Source organism: Saprolegnia parasitica (genome assembly GCF_000151545.1).
Source record: "Saprolegnia parasitica CBS 223.65 unplaced genomic scaffold supercont2.3, whole genome shotgun sequence".
Lineage (NCBI taxonomy): Eukaryota > Oomycota > Saprolegniomycetes > Saprolegniales > Saprolegniaceae > Saprolegnia > Saprolegnia parasitica.
Window position 1 is genome coordinate 597,894 of NW_012156397.1, and position 19,000 is coordinate 616,893.

At 58.1% G+C, this 19,000-nt stretch overlaps 5 protein-coding genes across 5 annotated transcripts; all 5 read left to right on the forward strand.

Annotated features, from left to right (window-relative positions):
• Window positions 1-350: 350 nt before the first annotated feature.
• On the forward strand, window positions 351-4,192 carry SPRG_19030 (hypothetical protein; the record flags this gene model as incomplete). The annotated part of the gene is made up of 18 exons (XM_012339839.1): window positions 351-531; window positions 578-625; window positions 674-724; window positions 768-905; window positions 954-1,195; window positions 1,220-1,845; window positions 1,893-1,923; window positions 1,975-2,024; window positions 2,093-2,323; window positions 2,373-2,481; window positions 2,547-2,987; window positions 3,040-3,126; window positions 3,171-3,313; window positions 3,367-3,453; window positions 3,512-3,593; window positions 3,643-3,761; window positions 3,804-3,981; window positions 4,034-4,192. 18 exons carry the CDS (start codon window positions 351-353, stop codon window positions 4,190-4,192), a joined length of 3,003 nt encoding a protein of 1,000 aa, XP_012195229.1.
• A 1,246-nt stretch (window positions 4,193-5,438) lies between these two features.
• SPRG_19031 (hypothetical protein) lies at window positions 5,439-6,882 on the forward strand (the record flags this gene model as incomplete). The annotated part of the gene is made up of 2 exons (XM_012339840.1): window positions 5,439-5,582; window positions 5,632-6,882. 2 exons carry the CDS (start codon window positions 5,439-5,441, stop codon window positions 6,880-6,882), a joined length of 1,395 nt encoding a protein of 464 aa, XP_012195230.1.
• A 708-nt stretch (window positions 6,883-7,590) lies between these two features.
• On the forward strand, window positions 7,591-8,552 carry SPRG_19032 (hypothetical protein; the record flags this gene model as incomplete). The annotated part of the gene is made up of 2 exons (XM_012339841.1): window positions 7,591-7,728; window positions 7,773-8,552. The coding sequence occupies 2 exons, from the start codon at window positions 7,591-7,593 to the stop codon at window positions 8,550-8,552; spliced, it is 918 nt and encodes a 305-aa protein (XP_012195231.1).
• Window positions 8,553-9,827: 1,275 nt separating this feature from the next.
• SPRG_19033 (hypothetical protein) lies at window positions 9,828-11,389 on the forward strand (the record flags this gene model as incomplete). The annotated part of the gene is made up of 2 exons (XM_012339842.1): window positions 9,828-9,968; window positions 10,025-11,389. 2 exons carry the CDS (start codon window positions 9,828-9,830, stop codon window positions 11,387-11,389), a joined length of 1,506 nt encoding a protein of 501 aa, XP_012195232.1.
• Window positions 11,390-13,400: 2,011 nt separating this feature from the next.
• Window positions 13,401-14,148, forward strand: SPRG_01422 (hypothetical protein). Its single transcript, XM_012339639.1, has one exon. It carries the CDS (start codon window positions 13,407-13,409, stop codon window positions 14,079-14,081), a length of 675 nt encoding a protein of 224 aa, XP_012195029.1. The 5' UTR covers window positions 13,401-13,406; the 3' UTR covers window positions 14,082-14,148.
• The last annotated feature ends 4,852 nt before the right edge of the window (window positions 14,149-19,000 follow it).

Here is a 19,000-nt window from a genome sequence, read left to right on the forward strand (position 1 = left end):
GTACACTAACTGTAAGCTTAGAGCGAATACCAGTACGGATGCAGCCCTTTCTTCCTACAGTCACCTCTGCGGTTGACCGCAACGTTCTCCGTGGGTCATAATCTTAGAGCTGCAAATCACGGAAACAGGGAGATTTCACTGCATGAAACCAGTCAAACTGCCGCTGATGGCCGCACAGCTGTAGGGTCGCCTGGCCTGCACAAAGCACAGAACGTGGCTGCAGGATGCGGGTGGGCGTGTCGTCTGCAAGGAGGAATCTTGGGCGGAACCGGATATGCCAACGTCATCCGGATACACCACGATGGTCCGGATACGACGCATACGCAGACGCGAGTTTGTGATATTGGATGATGACGACGACGACCAAGAAGCCGAGCTGCCCGCGCTGCCACGCGTCCTCGGTGCTGCTCCTCGAGCGTCGCTTGCTTTGGATCTGCGGTGCCTGTGAGAATACGTTTCCCGCGACGGCGAGCGCGCAGCTGGTCTCGTTTGTCGGCTACACGCGGCCAAAGTTGAAGATCTTCCTCTCGTGTCCGCCCCTTGCTGGATGGCACATGGGCCTCATGCACCCACGTAGACGGGCACGACCACTACCAGCCCCTCGCCATGGCCATCAAGACGCAGCGTACGCCACGGCTGCGCTCTGTCATGCGGCTAACGTTGTCGTTTCTAGTGCAGGAGCGAGGCCATTACGTCTGGGTCGACCACGAGCAGCTTTCACCAGGTACTACTGAAGGCATCCCTCGACACAGCTCTTCATGGCGCAGGCTGCGACTGGGAAACGGACATTTCCAACGGCCTCAACCGCGTGAAAGAGGCGCAGGAGCATGGCCGCGTCTTGCTGCTCATGACGCCGCACGCCCTTCGGCGCCCCGACGGCTATTGCCTCAACGAAATCGCACGCGGTACGCTCCTCCACGACGCTCTTCCTCACGTCTGAGCCTCGTATACAGCCATCACGCTGCGTCTGAGCATCTTTCCCATCTTCCTCGCCACGTGCGAGCCGCCAGCGTCCATCTCGCACCTGCCGTACTACGACATGCGCTCGATCGTGCCGGCGCGCGACAACGACGACGAGCCTCTCGATGTGTGGAACGCGCGTCTGAACCAAGTGCTGCACAGCAGCGCGTTCCACGACTGCGTCACCCGCTGCCTCAGTCTGCTCGAGCTCGTACGTGCACAATGTGTACGACGCGTGACATGCATCCTCCACGCGTAGTGCGACAGCATGCTTGCCTATCCGATGGCGGCGATTGCCGGCGCCAACAACGTCGGTTTGTGCCTGCCCCAGAGCCCTCCGTCGCAGCTGATAGCGGTGCTCAAGCCCGAGGCCGGAGCCGCCAACTCGCGCTTTGTGTTGAGCTATGGGGAAAAGTGTCTCGAGCTGGCGCGTCGGCTGTGCGCCGACTTGATCGGCGCGGGCTTTGCCATCCACGACGTTTCGTTGCAGCCGCTGCGACAAAACATGTCGGCCGAAGAAGAGGACGCACGTCGGAAGGCACTCGACTGGGCCCAAGAAGAGAAAAACGGCAAGCTCGTGCTTCTCATCACGCCGGGCAGTGTCGGCCGACCCCACGGCGTCTGCCTCAACGAGATCTCACTGGCCATGTCCAAGGGCCTTGGATTCGTGCCGCTAATGGTGCGTCCGTGCGAGATTCCGCTCAGTATTTGCCGCATCCAGTGGCTCGACATGTGCGACGTCTGTGCCGTGCACCGCCACGAGGCGAATGCGATCGCGTGGGGACTCCATGAAGCCCGGTACAAGACGCGCTACAACCAGCTGCTCGCGGCCCTGAATGGGCAAATCGGCCTCGACCACGATGGCCAACAAGCACGACTGTTTAGGTACCTTGATGTGTTGGGGTAGTGGCTCGAACGCTATATGATCCTAGCTTGCTCTCGCCGTTCTCGTTCCAGTCCCAGGTAATGCACGTCCCGCCGACATCGTATCCTGATCGAGTGCGTGCTTTGTAGATTAGCAAACTCACCCAACTCTTTGTCGCGCGCGAGTGGGTCCTCGCCAAGTACTACACCCCACTCTTATCCACTATCCAAATGTTGTCGTCGTCTGAACTATCCGATTCTTGGATAGATACGATGCGTGGGTCCAGACACCGAACGGTAGCCGCATCTTTGTCGTTTCTGGCGTGATTGGCTCGGGCAAGAGTGCCATCATGGCACAAATCATTCAAAACCGCCCCGAAATTGCGGCGTTCCATTTGGCGTCGCACGAAGAAGACCAGACGCAGAGCGCGCGCCGGTGCGTGCTCAGTCTTGTGTACCAGCTCTCGACGCAGCTGCCCGAATATGCCAACGTGCTCAAGTACATCTCGCCGCCTCTATATCCTCATATCGTAACAAAACGATGCTAGCTCCCAAGAGCCCCTCGAAGAAATCGTGCCCGTCAAGTCGCTCGTCGACCTCATCCATGCCCTTTTGATCGCACCGCTGAGTGCAATTGCGCACCCGGCGTCGATTCTGGTACAAACCCCAAAATTGCCAAAAAAAACTATTTTCCAATATTTTTAACTACGGATGCAATGTAGGTGCTCCTCATCGATGGCATCGAGTGCTTTGAACCGGGCTTTGTGGCCACGCTCACGGCACACATGGACCTCTGGCCGTCGTGGGTTCGGTTCGTCTTTGGAACACGCGAAGACCCGAGTGTGCTCCAGACGCTCCAAGCGTACATGCCACCCGCCGTCTCGCTGGACCCGTCTCTCTATGAATCCAAGCTCGACATCAAGGCGTACCTCCATTTGGCGCTCACGCCGCAATTGACGACCGAGAGCCAAGGCAAGCGCAACGAAATTGTCGACTTTATCGCGGCGCGCGCCGAGGGCCTCTTCTTGTACGCGCGCCACCTTGTAAACGCGATCGCTGTCGGCCAGCTCCAGCTGAACGAGCTCGACGCGTTCCCGACGTCCATGGGCGGGTGCCTCCAGCACTGCTTTGACGCGCAGTTCCCGTCCATCGGGTACTACAAGGTTGTCTTTACGACACGCGTGGATGGCATTATTGTTGACTTTATCAACGTAGAAGACGATCCGACCCGTGCTCGAAGTGCTTTGTGCCGCCAACGAGCCGCTCCCGCTCTCGATGTTCCGGTCCATCTTGTCGCTCGATGTTCGTGTGCATGTGTACTTGGAGATAGTGATGGCAAGGGTTAGGTCTACGAGCAGCACGACATTCTCGCCTGGTTCGGGTCACTCTTTTACATAACCGACAGCGACATCATCAAGCCGTTCCACTCGTCCGTCCTGGATTGGTTGCAGGACGCCAAGTCGGCGGGCCCGTACTTTGTCGACGCCGAGTACGTCATCATTCTCTCGCGTGAGGATGACATACCCGTTCACTCTTGCGCAGGAACGGACACTATGCGATCGGGGTCTGGTGCTACAACGAATACCAGCGCAGCGTCAAGTCGGGTGTCAATTTTCCAAACTCGAGTGCGTCGTCTCACATATATCTCTGACATGTTGTCCATCCCTTCTGATGCAATACGATGCAGTTTTGACCTCGAGACGGCGCGGGACACTGCGACCCGCCGCGCACGCATCTACATTGTGCGGCATGCCCGCCAGCACCTCGAGGTCTACTTGAACGATTCCATTCGTGCTCGCCGCTCAAACCCTATGATAGAAACTGATTGACGAGACGCATTTTCTGGCCGCGATGGACATGATGATGTTTTTCAACACGGACGAAACCTTCCTTTTGGCCCAGCGACTCCTTAGCATCCGCGAGATCGGTCTTCAGAGGTCACTCTTGCTTGTCGCGATCGTCTGAACGACCCCTCGTAGCTTCTTCCACGGCAAGATCTCGCGCGACGAAGCGCAAGCGCTTCTCAAGCGCAATGCACAGCCCGGTGCGTTCTTGATCCGGTACAGCTCGGCGCAAAAGGCGTACTGCGTCTCGTTCGTGCCGGCGCGCATGACGCCGGGTGTATACCAGCACAACCTCATCTACCACCTCAACTCGGTACCTTTCATGTCTTCGTTGCGGACGGAAGTAGAGCAACGTGTGGGACTAGGGCGCGTACTCGCTTGCGCCGCCGCACGAGGTGCATGCCAAGACCGAGATCTTCTCGGACCTCGTGAGCTTTGTCGAGGCGTTCCAGCGCCGCGGTATCCTCAAGGCGCCGATTCGCTGCGTTGGTACCATCAACCGATCGATTTCCAAGTCGGCCTGAGGCATGACGTGGCGTCTTCTCGTGCAAGATACGCCGAAACGCTTTTACCTTTGTAACCGTCAAGATAAAAATGGAGCATAATCGTGTAGACCGTAATACCGTTCGAATCGCTTCGTGGTCGTCGATCTCTGTGAGGATACCGCGCCACGTCACGAGAGCCCACACCAACAGGATGGAGCTCCAACCAGTCGAAAGACATACTAGCTCATTTTCGGCACGCGCGTGCGATATCTGCGCATGATTCAAGACTGCCCGAGCGTCCATCAGCTGCCACCACGAAGCTTGTAGTTTGGTTGTAATCTCTTCTGTAGCTGGAATGAAGCTATTTAGCAAGGCGGGTCCAACCTCTGGTCCAACCTGGACGATTGGAATGTGGTTCAACCTCTTTCAAAGACAGAGGTACATGTACTGCGCTTCAGTACATATTATTGGCTATCGAACGACAGACACCGGCGCTACAGTGTACCGGAAGAGCAAATCAACGGCCGTCACCGCAACCTTCTCGACTGCATCTCTGTTGCTATCGTATCGCTCTCACGACGACGACGACAACAACAACAACAACGGCGACTGGAACGCGATCGCACGCTCCGCAGCAACCACAAAATTGTACAATGACGGCGTCGTGGCTAGTCCGTCTACGAGCCGCCCGAACAAAGACACGAGGCCACAACCGACGCAGAAAGGGCAAATGACGCGTCGCGCTGTGTAACACTGCACCATCCGCGCCTGGTGGCGCCGCGGAAAGCTCCCAACATACTATTTACGAGCGGCGGAATCGCGTGAGCGCCAGTGTGTCCGAACCACAAGGCCAACAATTGAACGACGAGACCAACCAAACGAAGCCAAGCCATCTTGACGCTGTACACTGTATTACACCCACGTGTAACCTGTGCTCTGCCTACGGTAGCGAGGTTGATGTCGCCGCGACAAGAGTGGCATGGCGTAGCGACACCAAGTCGCGTCGTGTCCGTAGCCGGCCACAGCGCCTGCACCAAGCCGTCGCTGCTACATTAGCGGATGCGAGGCGCCTTGTGCATCGCCTGCCATGGCATGCAATGGCAACAGCTGGGTCGGCGCCTCACCAGGCGCGTGGCGAGCCAGTCGGCAATCATCTGATCCCGTCGGCGCGTATCCGGACGCTCGGTGCCGACCAATCGGATCGCAGCATGGCCTGTAACTCGCTGGTTTTTATGCGCTTAGTGTGACGCCACTCCATTCTGCAGTCCGTTCTTGGCGCACGAGGATGGACCTGCTCTCGTCGGCGAAGGAGGCGCCGATCTACGTGAGTGGCCTCAAGGAGCGCCGCCTCTGGAAGCGCGACGACGTCGCCTGCTACGTGTGTCAAAAGTACTTTAACAAGTACCGGCGAAAGCACAACTGCCGCGTGGTAGGACCCGCCTTTGTCGCCTTGTTTGCTCATTCTCGGCACATACTAGTGCGGCGAGCTTGTCTGCGACTCGTGCACCGAGCACCAGCAGCTCGTGGTCGTGCGCGGGCGCGGCGTCACGAACGCGCGCGTCTGCTTTGCGTGCGTCATCCACGCCACCGACGACGACGACGACGTCGACACGCCGGCCGCCACCTTTGGCGCCATGAGCCCCGCCCGCCCGTCCTTTGACCTGCCGTCGCGCCACCACCATTCTTCGTCGCCGGCGCCGCGCGATCGGAGCCCACCGCTCGCGTCCTCGAACGTCTCGTCGTCCGGCGCACCGCCGCCCGAGTGGGGCTACCCGTGGCCGTCACCGCCGATCGTACCGGACGAAGCGCAACGGCTACGCGAGCTGTACAAGCTCAACATTCTCGACTCGCCTTCCGACGACACGTGCGACATCATGTGCGAGACGGCGGCCATGGCGCTCGAGACGTCCGTTGCTGCGATCAGCTTTATCGACGCCGACCGGCAATGGTTCAAGGCGCGTCTCGGGCTCCTCCAGACGTTCATTGCGCGGCACGTGAGTCTCTGCGCGCCGCTGCTCGTCACCAAAACCTCGATTGCGATCCCCGATCTGCAGTTTGATGCGCACTTTCAGCACAACCCGCTCGTGACCGGCGCGGCGGCCATTCGGTTCTACGCCGCGGCGCCGGTCCTCGTCAATGGCCATGTTGTCGGCACAGTCTTCGTGTTTGACCAGTACCCTCGGTCGCCCGGCGCGTGCGAGCGAGCCCGCGAGACGCTCGAAAACGTGGCCACGTCCGTCGAACTCTACCTCGAAGACTGCCAGCTGTCCATGGAGCAGAGCCGGCCGCAGGACCGGCGCCGGTCCGTCACGTTTGGTCCGTCGCCGACGCTGGACAATCGCATGTCGACGGCCATGCTGGAAGACGATGCGAGCGACGACGGGATCCACATGCGCGCGCCGTCGACGACGATCCTCGAGTCGGATGCGTCACCGCACCGGCCGCGGCGCGCCGACCGGACTTTCGACTCGATCGACACGACCGCGGTCGGCGACATGAGCGAAGGCACGTCGTTTCCGACCACAGACGTCGTCTTGCCGTCGCTCCAGCAACTCCGTGTCGACGACGAAGAGGAAGAAAAGCAAACCGACGACGACGACGACGTCCCCACCGAGTCGCGCCGGGGCGTTCTCGAAGCGCTCGAGAGCGGCGAAGTGTCACTACGGCTCCTCGATTTGCTCACGATTAGCGCGCGCACGCAGCAACAAGTGGCGACCATGGCGCCTTAGAGGTGCCCACACGTCCTATTTATTAAACCCGTTAGTCCAAGCCCTTGTTGTTGTTGTGTCATCCATGCATTTTTGAATGGAGGTGGTGCAATGACCATCTCTCTCTTCTGTAAACGATGCCGTTCTACAAGGACATAGCGTGAGGACGCAAAGCGTGCAACGAGGTGCGCTCATCCCTTGCGAGTACTTCATAATAGTAGGGGCCAACACGGGAAGTCGCGTCTCTCGGTGCGCCCTCCAACAACCAAATATCATCACTTCCCACACAGGCGTGGCTCAACGTACCATGCAAGTACGTCGCGTTCGTTGGCGCTCACTTGATTCCAACGCGACGTTCGAAGTGAGTTTCTCCAACGCGTTGTCTGATACTAGTACGAACCATTGAGTCAATGGACAGCATCATCGCACCTCAATGGCGTTGAGGTGGTGTCATGCCAGCGGTGATGCACAGTACACTGCGGGTCGACTCGGAGGCCGTCGCGTGCCAGTGTGGTGGCACGTCCTAATTGCGGCAAACCACTTGCCGTCGGTTAGTGTAGCCGTGCAATGAAGTAGCGTCCTTGCCCGCGGCTAGGAACCACAAGTCTGCGTCAGCGCGGTTTCCCAGTCCATCTAATTTAATACGTGTCGTCGTCGCCGCCTACGGTACGATGCACCATCTGGGCTGGAAAAAGCTGGAAATGCTACGTGAGATTGCATTTTACCGGTATGCAAACGCAAGCCAAGAAGCCGCCGCTCCTCGTGCACGCATCGCGCATCCATCACGACTGGATGCGCCACGCGTCCGACTGCATCGTCTGTACCAAGCCCTTCTCGCTCCTTCGACGGCGACACCACTGCCATATCGTACGCCCTTGTTTTTTACACCAACTAACCAGCGGCGATTTTAGTGCGGCGGCATTGTGTGTCGGAGCTGCAGCGAGCACGAGACGCTCATCGTCCTACCCGTCATGCAGGTGCTGCACAGCGTGCGCGTCTGCGTCGTGTGCCTCGACCACTGCGACACGAACGGCGCGCCAGGCAAGTACGTGCCGCGGCACCGAACCCCGCCAACGCCCGATACAGCATGGAGCAATCCGTGGCCCGAGCCACCGACGCCGGCCGACGAGCCCGCGCGTCTTCGGTTCCTAAGCCAGATTGCGCAGCACTTTGGCGCGTGGCACGAATTCGACCGAGTCTGCGAGATGACGTCGTCGCTGCTCCGGGCGCCGGTGATGGCTGTCAGCCTCATCGACGCAACGCACCAGCACTTTCTCGCGCGCATTGGCCTCGTCCAAGCCGACATTGTCCGCCACGTGAGCCTCTGCGCGCATCTGCTCTGCACAAACGAGCCGACCGCCGTCCCCAATCTGACGGAAAGCGCACTCTACAGACACAATCCCATGGTCACGGGCTCTGCCCACATTCGGTTTTACGCGTCCGTGCCACTTCGGTCACCGTCCACGTCGCTTGTCATCGGGACCGTCTTTGTGATGGACACTGCGCCGCGGACACTGCTTGACTGCGGCGAGGCGCTGCGACTGCTCGACCAGGTGGCCCACGCTGTCATGCTGCGGATCGAGAGCGACGAGGTCACGACCGCCGGGCGTCTCCAAGCCATCCAAGACATGACAACGCAGACGCGCATACAAGTCGACCACATTGCTACGTTGAGCCAGCGTGGGCTCTAATCACTCGCTATGGGCTCTAATCACTCGCCATATTACCACCAGCGTGGGCTCTAATCACTCGTCGAGGGCTTAACTCACTCGCCCTAACACCATAACACCAGAATTCGTCCGACGACACACGTGTATGAGGTTGTCCTCGTGCATGCGCTGACGTTAATGCGTTGCAAACCTGGAGGCAGTGTCCGCTTCAAACGGTAACCGTGCTAAATGCACCCATGCTGTGGGCGCACGTTCCCGAGTTGCGGCGACGTTCCGACGTGATGATGGCCGATCGCATCGCGTAGCTGGCAAAGTACAGTAGCTGGCAATGGTTGCTGGCCTGCCGCGATGGCGGCAACGTGGTTGTGGCCTGTTGCTTTGCATAAGTTGCTCACGCCGTCGCTGGCCACTTGCGGCAACTCGACTGACAACTCGATCGATCGCGGCCACCGCTTTTGAACCGTGTGGCTCTTACCCAAGGAGCCGGTCTTGGCGTGGCGGTGGCGGTCGTTCTCGTTCGGCTGGCACCACCACCGCCACCACCACCAACCTTGACGTCGCTGGACTTTCCCAGAGTCGTTCTCTGCGATGCGATGAAGACAGGATGATGATGCAGTACAATGCGCGCGGTGTCGTCGTGTCCCAAAGCTACCTGACGCCGAGTATTGTGTGTGGCACACCGTAGTACCATCGTCGTCTGTCCTATCTCGACGACACGTTCGATTAGGCTCGTTCGATCGGGAACTTCAGATCACAGCATCGCATTGGTTTACAGTGCCACCATGTGCCAAGCCCTCGCCGAGTACTGGAAGGGTACTCTGAGCATATACGCTTAAGGTGAGTGGCGACAGCGCGCTGTCTGAACATTCTGCAAGGCAAAAGCTGTCGCCAGGGCTTCTTCAAGGGTACTGCGCTGCGGATCAACCCATTTTTCCGACCCCATGAGCGGGAGGCCAGTGACTCGACGGCGGTGTCGCAAGGCGCTTCAAGAATCCTGCTTGGGTGCGTTGCAAAAAACTTGCATCGCGTTCGTTTCTATGGGGCCGCCACGCGTATCTAACAATTATAACACTGACTGAACGGCAACCTCGGTGTCGCATGGTGTTATAATACCATTTTCTCGTTCTAACACCTGGAAAGGGCCATCTGGGTGATGGAACGATCTGGGAGGCGCGTGGGTTTGTGGTCGTGACACCAGCGGATTTATACCCGCCACCAAGCGCGTGGCAAGTGACCACCGACTCATTAACTTACTTGCCGCGTCCCGCGCACTTGTGTATTTATATCCGGACGACCATGCCACTCAAGACTGGCCACCCGATCTTTGTCGAGCAGCTCCGCCCGCAGTACACGTGGGTGCCGAACGCGACGCGCAGTGTCTGCTACCTCTGCAAGCGGCGCTTTGGCCTCTTTCGTCACAAGAAGAACTGCCGCGTCGTACGTCTACCCAATGTGTTGGAACTGTTCGGCTCATGTTGTCCTGTCTCGATTAGTGTGGTGAAGTTGTCTGCAGCAGCTGCACGCAAAAGAAGCAGTCGGTCGTTCTGGACGTGACGGGCTTCACCAAGACGCGCGTCTGCTTTGCGTGCATCGTCGCGTGTACGCTGCCACCGGCGGGCTCGAGCATTGCCGACCGCCACCAAGTCCACCCGATGGACACGACGCACGACTGCGTGCCGCGCGGGTCGCTCCTTCGGACGTCGTCGCACGGGAAGCACCGGCAGTTGCACCACGCACTCGTGCCGCACCCGGCGCATGGTCCGACGATCCGCGCCGAGAACGGAGCAATTCTGCGCCAGAGCTACATCCACCTGACGCCGAAAGCGTGGGACTACGAGCACTTTGGCAACAACTTTGTCGATACGGCGCGTAAGACCGAGACGCGGCCAACGTCGATTCGGTACTCGGACATTCTCGGCAAGGGCACCCACGGTCCGATCAAGCTCCTCGAGAGCGAGAAGGGGTCGCCGACCTCGGCCGAGACCCGCAACACGCTCGTGCTGCAGCCGGCGCTGCCGCAGCCGCTGCTCGTGGCCGAGGCCAAGGCGGCATCGAGCTCGCCGACCAAGCCCACCTCGATGGTGCTCCACCTCCAGCACGACATGACGTACGGCTACCCGCTGGACTTTGACTGGGACTTTGCGTGGCCCAAGCCGCCGACGGTTGCGTTTGAGAAGCAGCGCCTCGACGAGCTCTTCAACTTTGACATTCTCGATGGCAAGCAAGACGACGTGCTCGACATCATTTGCGACCTCGCGGCGCAGCGGCTCGAGGCGCCGTTGGCGGCCGTGAGTTTTATCGACCACGACCACCAGTACTTTAAAGCGTCGACGGGCTGGCGCATCGCCGATGTGCCGCGCAACCAAGCGTTCTGCGCCCACGTGCTCCGCATCAAAGCGCCCCTTGCGGTCAACGACACGCGTCTTGATGCGCGGTTTGACCAGAACCCGCTCGTGACCGGCCCGCACGCCGTCCGTTCGTACCTCGCGGCACCGATTCTGTCGCCTGTCTCGCACCTTGTGCTCGGCACGGTCTTCATCATGGACACCGAGGTGCGGACGTTCTCAAGTGCGCAAATCGACACCATTGAGCGCTTGGCGATCGCGGCCGCGAGCCACATTGACTCGCACAAGTACCATAGCAAGACGGCGGCGGCACCGGTGGCCGAGAAGACCACGGTCACCGAGGCCAAAGCGGCGGCTACGATCGAAGTACCGACCGAGACGACGGCCAAGGACAAGGACATGGCGGTGATGCTCCAGGGTCTCTTGCAGAAGACGACGCAGACGCAACAAGAAGTCGCGACGCGCGGCAGCGCCATGTCGCACACGTCGTCGGAAGCCTTTGAAGTCGACTAAATGGGCAACCGACATATAGGGTTAGGGTAGAAGACACCAAGAATCATTCGGTTCTTATATTGTACAAATAGACAATTATATATGCTAGTACGTTTTGTGCCTTGTCGGCCAGATACTGCATACTAGATCGACAGAGCCTTGGTGCACGGTCCGACGTTGAAGCACCGAGTTGGCTACTCGATGCGAGAATGCCGTGTGGCGGCGCATGCGACAGAGAGATGCCATTTCGCGGGGTGCTGTCATTGTCCCGTATTGCAGCCGCCGATACGATATCCCATCAGCGTTTCTTTCACTGCTGTTGCGCTACTGCACTTGGACGCGCATCTTTATTGCAAAGTCGGTCATTCAAATCAAATCGACCGGTCCACCCGCTACGTACTGCGTAGCATTCAGAAAAAGAAATCCGCACAGTCGATGTCTTTGGAACCGCCACTTGACCGTCCATCATGGCAAGGACTTTCGTCGTCGGCAAGGTGGTGGTGGTGGCCTGCTACAGAGTTTACTGGGAGCACTTGAATGGCACGAGTTTCATTTGTTGGCGTCGTCGTTCGTCGCGAGTTATTTTGGAGCACGTCTCTACTGGGCTCCCAGGATACTATAGTCACCGACAGATCTCGCGAGCCAGAATTTGCGAGCCAGGTACACTGTAGTAATGACGTAGTAGTACTAGCAACAGTGTGTGTGAACAAAAGCGCGCAACTCTGCGCCGAGCCCGTCGTCAGTCCCATCGCCAGGGTGGAGTCGAGCATCTCCTTTCTCAATCATCGAAAGTCTTTCTCAACAGTTGACGCGTTGCATAGAGCCCAGTGCGATGCGCTAGCATTTGTGTAGCGTGCGTCGTCTCGGTTGTCCTCGGCAACGCGGGTGTCCCTGTGCACGCCATATTTAGTCACATATAAACGCATAATATGGCTTGTGCCATTATTACAAAAATGTCAACTGCTCGCGCTGTAATCCTCGCACGCCGACGGTAATTAGCTTGCTGTGCCCTCCAAAGGATTGAAAACCACCAGGCCAAGTGGCGGCGATTTCGTTTCTGGACGCACTGTGGGCGACCGAGCATCTAGAGATCAGAGGTGACCCCATGGCTCGTGATACACGACATGTCATTGGCTTAAATAATTCAGAAATTGACCAATCATGTTCCGGTCACATCAGCAGCACGATCTTACGATGCTCTCCACGAGCGCCACGACGCTCAATGGCGCCCGACAGGACCTACTTGTGATACCCATGGGCCAACGCGAACGACACGGCTGTGTATCCGGGTTGAATTCGTGTTGCCTATACCCTGCTGGCTCATACCCAATGCGGTAAATATAGTTGAAGGTGACAAGGCTCAGGTCGAGCACTTTTCGTACCTCTCCATGACGCGTAGTGTATGATGCGAGAGCAACATGGCATGAGCGACCCGAGGCTTGAAATGTTAGAGCATTGTGCAGTTAACGAGCAAAAACACGCACATTTCCCAAGCCAATTCGGTTTACATCAAGTTCCAATGAGGACTGTGTCGTCATCGTTGCAATCTCTTTTACGCTGCTTCCCGTGCCCTGGAGCTGCCACGTCTCGTTGGCACGGACTGGTTAAAGCCACAATAACGCCTTTATCAGCAATTGCTATCAAGGGTCTGTTTATTGACCCTTGTTGCTATCGACCCCATGGCGCGAATCACGCAGCTTGGCACATGCCACCAAGAGTCGCACACAACATGTTGAAGTGATACGAAGCATGGCATCACCGGTACCGGATTTGATGGGCTGATGCTGTAGCAACGCGGAGCTTTGCGTCCGCGGCGCCCAAGGTTGCGCCGTCGCAGGCTTGGATGGCGTCTAAGGAACAGCGACATCGCAGGCAACTTCCTAGCCCCAACAAGACCGTGTGAAAGCGCGCCGACCAGTTTAAGATCCGCCACTAGCTGGCGGCCCGTCAGCGTCACCCGCGGGTGTGGCGCGCTGCCCGCATCCGGATATGCATTGTGTATCCGGAATGATCCGGTGGATCGGCTCCATTTATAGTCATGGGCCGGGAGACGCTGCTCGTGAAGAAGCTGTCGGCGACCGCGGTGCTGCCGGCGCGCGGGTCGGCGCTGGCCGCTGGCTTCGACCTCGCTAGCGCGTACGAGTGCGTGATTCCGGCGCATGGCAAGGCGCTCGTCAAGACGGACATTGCGATCGCGATCCCGTCGGGCTGCTACGCCCGCGTCGCGCCGCGCTCGGGGCTCTCGTGGAAGAACCACCTCGACGTCGGCGCCGGCGTCATTGACGAGGACTACCGCGGCAACGTCGGCGTCGTCCTCTTCAACCACGCCAACGAAGATTTCCACGTCAAGGCCGGCGACCGCATCGCGCAGCTCATCCTCGAGCGCATTGTCGCGCAAGCCGACGTGCAGGAAGTCGACGAGCTCTCCGACACTGCGCGCGGTGACGGTGGCTTTGGGTCGACAGGCGTCGCCAAGCGCGCCAAGGTCGAGCACTCGATGACGACAGCGGCCTCCGCCGGCGTCGACGCGATCGTCGGTGCGATTGCCGCGATCGAAGCCGACTTGACCGACGCTCAGCGCAAGCGCCTCAAGGAGCTCGTGGTCGCCGCCGACGACCGCCGCTTTGCGCTCTTGGAGAAGGCGAGCGCGCAGTACATTGCGACGCAGGAGAAGGCCGCGTTCTTGGAGTGGATCCACGCCCTTCTTCAGTAACCGCCTCTCTTTTATACATGTATGCAACCTCGACAGCCTCGGCGGCTTCGACATCGTTGACGCACAGCAGCATCCCTGTCCGCAAGCTCGAAGCTCTCGGCACCAGATCGCCTGGACCGGTTTTTGTAACGTTGGAGCAGGAGGTTGGACCATGGCGACAGCAACAACTGTGCTTGGTTAGCGCAAACATCTTCGCTGCCACAAGTTCTGATGTAGCCAAAAGATGCCCAATGACAATACGGGTGTCCTGTCCGAGGTGTTGACAATGTCAACACCGCTTACCCTAGGGTGCCCCGTTTATGTCAAGTTGACATAAACGGGGCACCCTAGGGTAAGCTCGCCCTTTAAAAAGTAAATCAATCATCAATTTGCCACCGACCTCTCGTGGGTCCCAGTGCTTTCTGCGCTTGTCTTCATTCTCCACCACTTGTCGTACGAGGACAGACACGCGCAGAAAACACATGCGCGGTCATTGGTAAATGGATGCTTGATTTACTGTACTACTTGTGGTCTTAATGATTCGGTTAGTTCGGAATGGACTGAAGAGACCTTGCGTGTTGTTGAATTGACGAGCCGCGAATCGGCATGCCTCTCGTGGCGGGCGCGGTCATCGTTGAGTTCAAATTGATCAGTCTTGCTCTTTGCTGCACCCTACTGATGCTTGTGTACGTGGCGGGACCAGTTTGCATGAGTCCTCACACGTGACAGGCCGAGGGGCAGATCGGCCGCTGACCGTCTAGGGGACAGACCAAGTGCTGGCTCAACCAGCTGTTCGGCAGACCACTGTGGTATCCCGTCGCTGCACGGAGGGCACTGTCACACACGGAGCGGAGCCAGGAACTTTCCGGCCTCGGGATAAAACCAGAGGTCTCAAGGGCGGTAATACGTCAATGCCTTCAGAGCTCTGTGTCCCTGCACCAAGTCACTGCACCACTCTACACCGTAGCAAACTATCACAACATCACATGAAATGCTACCAACCCATGAGTAGCCCGCCCTGCACCACAACTCGTCACCTCTGCACACCACCCTGCACGCCATGAAAAAAGTCGCCATGCATCCAAAAATACAGGATTCATTTCCAAAATACACGATATTGACATCCACAAAATTGAGTTCTCGCCCATGCGCTTACATCTTGGGTTTTTCGAGGTCGCGTTCGTCGTCACCACCGACCGGCTCGTCAAGGGTCTCGTCGTGATCAAACTCTTGACCGCGCTTCTCGGGCCCAAGGAGCGTCAGCAGCGCCAACACCGCAAGCACGATCGCCAGCAACGCCGCAATCACCTTGGCATAGTCGTAGCGCTCCACGCCGGCCTCCGTCTGCGGCAGCGGGTACACTTCGCTGAGCGACGCCTCGATCGTCGACGCGGTCGACGAGATGAGGTTGCCGAGCTGGTACGAGGTGCCGACGATGAACGTCGAGTACGACGGCGGCGCGAGCTCCATGAGGTGGATCGGGATCACACCCCACGCACCCTGGACGAAGAACTGCATGAAGAAGGCGGCGGCGGTGATACCATGACTCGTCGTAAAGCAGTACGGGTACAAGACGCAAGACGCACCGACGACACACGCGAGGATGCTAAAGCGACGGCCAAACACCTGCGAGTAGTAGCCCATGAACGTGCCGCCCGAGATGGCACCGACGTTGGCAACCACCTGCGTCACCGTGACCTCGTTCGCGCTGAACAAGAGCGTGTTCTTGAGCATCGTTGGGTATAGATCTTGCGAACCGTGCGAGAGAAAGTTCATACCGGCCATGAGCAGCACGAGGTAGGAGAGAAGGACCCACTGACGCTGAAGCACGAGCTTGCCTTCCGACACAAACGTCGACGAGGCTCCATCCGCGCGACGAAGGTGGCGCTCTGTGAACGCTTTCGTTTCGGGCAACATCATGCGGAAGAGAATGATGAGGATTGGTGGACATGCGCCAAACCAAAAGAGCGGACGCCATCCATGGCTCGTCGTGTTGACAAACACACGGGCAAAGACGACCGCGAGGAGGTACCCGAATGCGTAGCCTTGCTGAAGGATACCAGAGATGAGACCGCGGGCAGGCGCCGGTGCATCTTCGAGGGCCGTCGCCGCCGCGTTGCCCCACATACCGCCCATGGCAATGCCGTAGAACGCGCGCACCCACATAAACTGCGTGAACGTGTTGCAAAAGCCCGTCGCGAGCTCGAGCACGATGAAGAGGATGTTGTTGACAACAAACGGCCACTTGCGGCCGTACCGGTCGGCCGCAAGCCCAAAGATGATGGAGCCGATCGAGCGCAGCATGAGCGTGACCGAGATCCCCCACGTAATGTCCGTGTTGCTCTTGCCAAACTCCTTGGCGAGATCCGAGAGCGTCATCGAGACGGTGAAGAAATCAAAGGCGTCCCACGTCCAGGCGGCAAAGCCAACACCAAAGTTGAGCCACTGGAGCCGGTCGAGCGTCTTGAGGAGCGCGATGGGGTTGGGAACCGGTGCCATGGGCGGCTTGAGCGACGAGACGCGCGTGCCGAGGTACTCTTTGGCAGTCATCTTGGGCTGCGCGGCCTTGAAGGGCACGACGTCGGGGCTGCCCGTCGGTGTCTGGACGACCGCATAGTCGTTCTTGGGAGTCGATGCCATGAACAAGGCAAATGGAAAATGAGCAAGCAAAGATGAGGTCTTTCTGGAGACACCGACGCTTTCTCTGCCTCTGGTTGAAGCAAAGATGCGGCTGATCAGCTCACTGACTGATTCGCTCAGTATTGTTCGAAAGAATTAGCTAGTTGAAGTTGATATGTGAGTCGAGAGACACGCGTGCATGATTAGCGACGTTGTGGGGTGCAGAATGCGCGCCAAATGACGAAATCGTTTGCACAAACGACCTCTCGATGCAATATTGTCTGCGGGACAAGTCTGTTCTCTACACTTGGCTGCACGGAGCACGGGCAAGAAGAACGCGTGTCGTGTTGGCGCTATGGTCGTGTCGGTCGTTTCGGGACGTCGCTAACGTCGACGCCTCGCGTATCCTGCATAGCGACAGACGCTCAACAAATAGTTGAATCATTGTCCATTTCAAGGCGACATCAAGAACTTCGCTAAAGGCAACGAGCTTGCCATAGTAGCATGCATGGTAGTTGCAGGCGCCGTCGAGGTTGGCTGTAGCAACACAGTAGTATGAAGATTCTCTCGTTCTCTTCAGATTGATGAGAAACGCGCCATGAAGAGCACCTTGGACCACAGTAGCCGCCATGGACATTGCGTAGTAGCTAGGGCGCATCGTCCGACGATGTGAACCAAGTGCCAAGCACCGACAGACCAGATGCAGCCACAGGCGTCACGAAAGCGCGACGCAGCCGCCACCCTTTTCGTCATCATCAAGGGACCTTGGTCGTCGCCTCAAAAACGAGTACCAGGGTGCGTTGAGGTGCAGCGAGTGTAGTAGACGGCTACATCTCATGGAGGCTGTTCCAAATCAGATGCATCAGGACGAGTGATCCGGCCATGTGTGTAGAGGCAGTAGTCGTACGGACGCGCCGAAGGTTCGCCCTAGAACCATTTGGGCGGCGATATCGTTGGTGGGTGTACTCGCAAGTACTCTGGAAGATGCCAAAAGGGCGCATCATCGCCGGTATACGTGATCACCGTCGCCTTCAAGGGCGTGGCAGCGTGTGCGGCTGGAATGCACCGCAGCAACATCTGGTTCTGTCCGATGTCAATTGTGATGGGTGGGACTGACCCATGATCCAATCGGATGTGGATCATGTGTGGGTGGCGTTGCTACTAACTTCTTGTCTTCGACGCCATCACAGATCATCTCGCCGAGATTCGTGCCCAGAGACCGCGCAGTAGTAGCTATAACTTGCAGGGACACTAGTCTCGTCGCAAAGACAGCGACAAGGAAGCCCACCGAACGTTTGTGACTTCACATTTCATCGAGGAGAGGGAAAAGGTTGCACGACGAGGCGCGCGTCATCTTTTGCGAAAGTGACAACGTCCCGGCACAGGTGCGATGGTTGCTCCGACCTTGAAGACCGTCCCGTGTTCTGTTCGACTTGACGGTTTGTATTATAGGGAACATATACTTGTGGGTCTTCAGCCCACTCAGTTCAAAAGACTCGGTCTACTGTATCTCTCTCACCGCTCGCCGGGCGCCACATGCCTTGCCTTGCCTGGCATCGTCGGGACAGGCGACAGTGCGTCGACAGCAGCTCAATACGTGCGACTTCAAGAATGTACAGGGTTCTCTCCTGCAATAACGCTTTCGATGAGGAAGGGACGTACCAGCCGCTGCGAACTTCAATTAGGTGCCGCCTGGACGTTGGTCGTATCATGGAAACGCCATACATTCGTCCACTGTGCAACCGATCAAGGTCATACAGATCCAGATACAGCCCATCAGCCTGTCTTTGACACAAAGCCAAATCGGTAGAAGACTTAGCGACCGCCCCGCTATGTACCAAAATACGAAAAACCTCTTCTTCGTTTCCTCATTTTCCATTTGCCTTGTTCATGGCATCGACACCTACGAACAACTATGCGGTCGTCCAGACACCGACGGGCAGCCCCGACGTCGTGCCCTTCAAGGCCGCGCAGCCCAAGATGACAGCCAAAGAGTACCTCGGCACGCGCGTCTCGTCGCTCAAGCCGCCCATGGCACCGGTTCCCAACCCCATCGCGCTCCTCAAGACGCTCGACCGGCTCCAGTGGCTCAACTTTGGTGTTGGCTTTGCCGCCTGGACGTGGGACGCCTTTGATTTCTTCACCGTCTCGATGACGCTCTCGGATCTCGCCAAGGAGTTTGGCAAGAGCAACACGGACATTACGTGGGGGATCTCGGTCACGCTCATGCTGCGCTCGATCGGCTCCATCATCTTTGGGCTTGCGGCCGACCGGTACGGCCGCAAGTGGCCGTTTGTTGTCAACACATCCTCTTCATCGTG

Coding starts and splice junctions, on each gene's coding strand:
- SPRG_01422 (XM_012339639.1), top strand. CDS start 13,407: ATGGGCCGGGAGACGCTGCTCGTGAAGAAGCTGTCGGCGACCGCGGTG.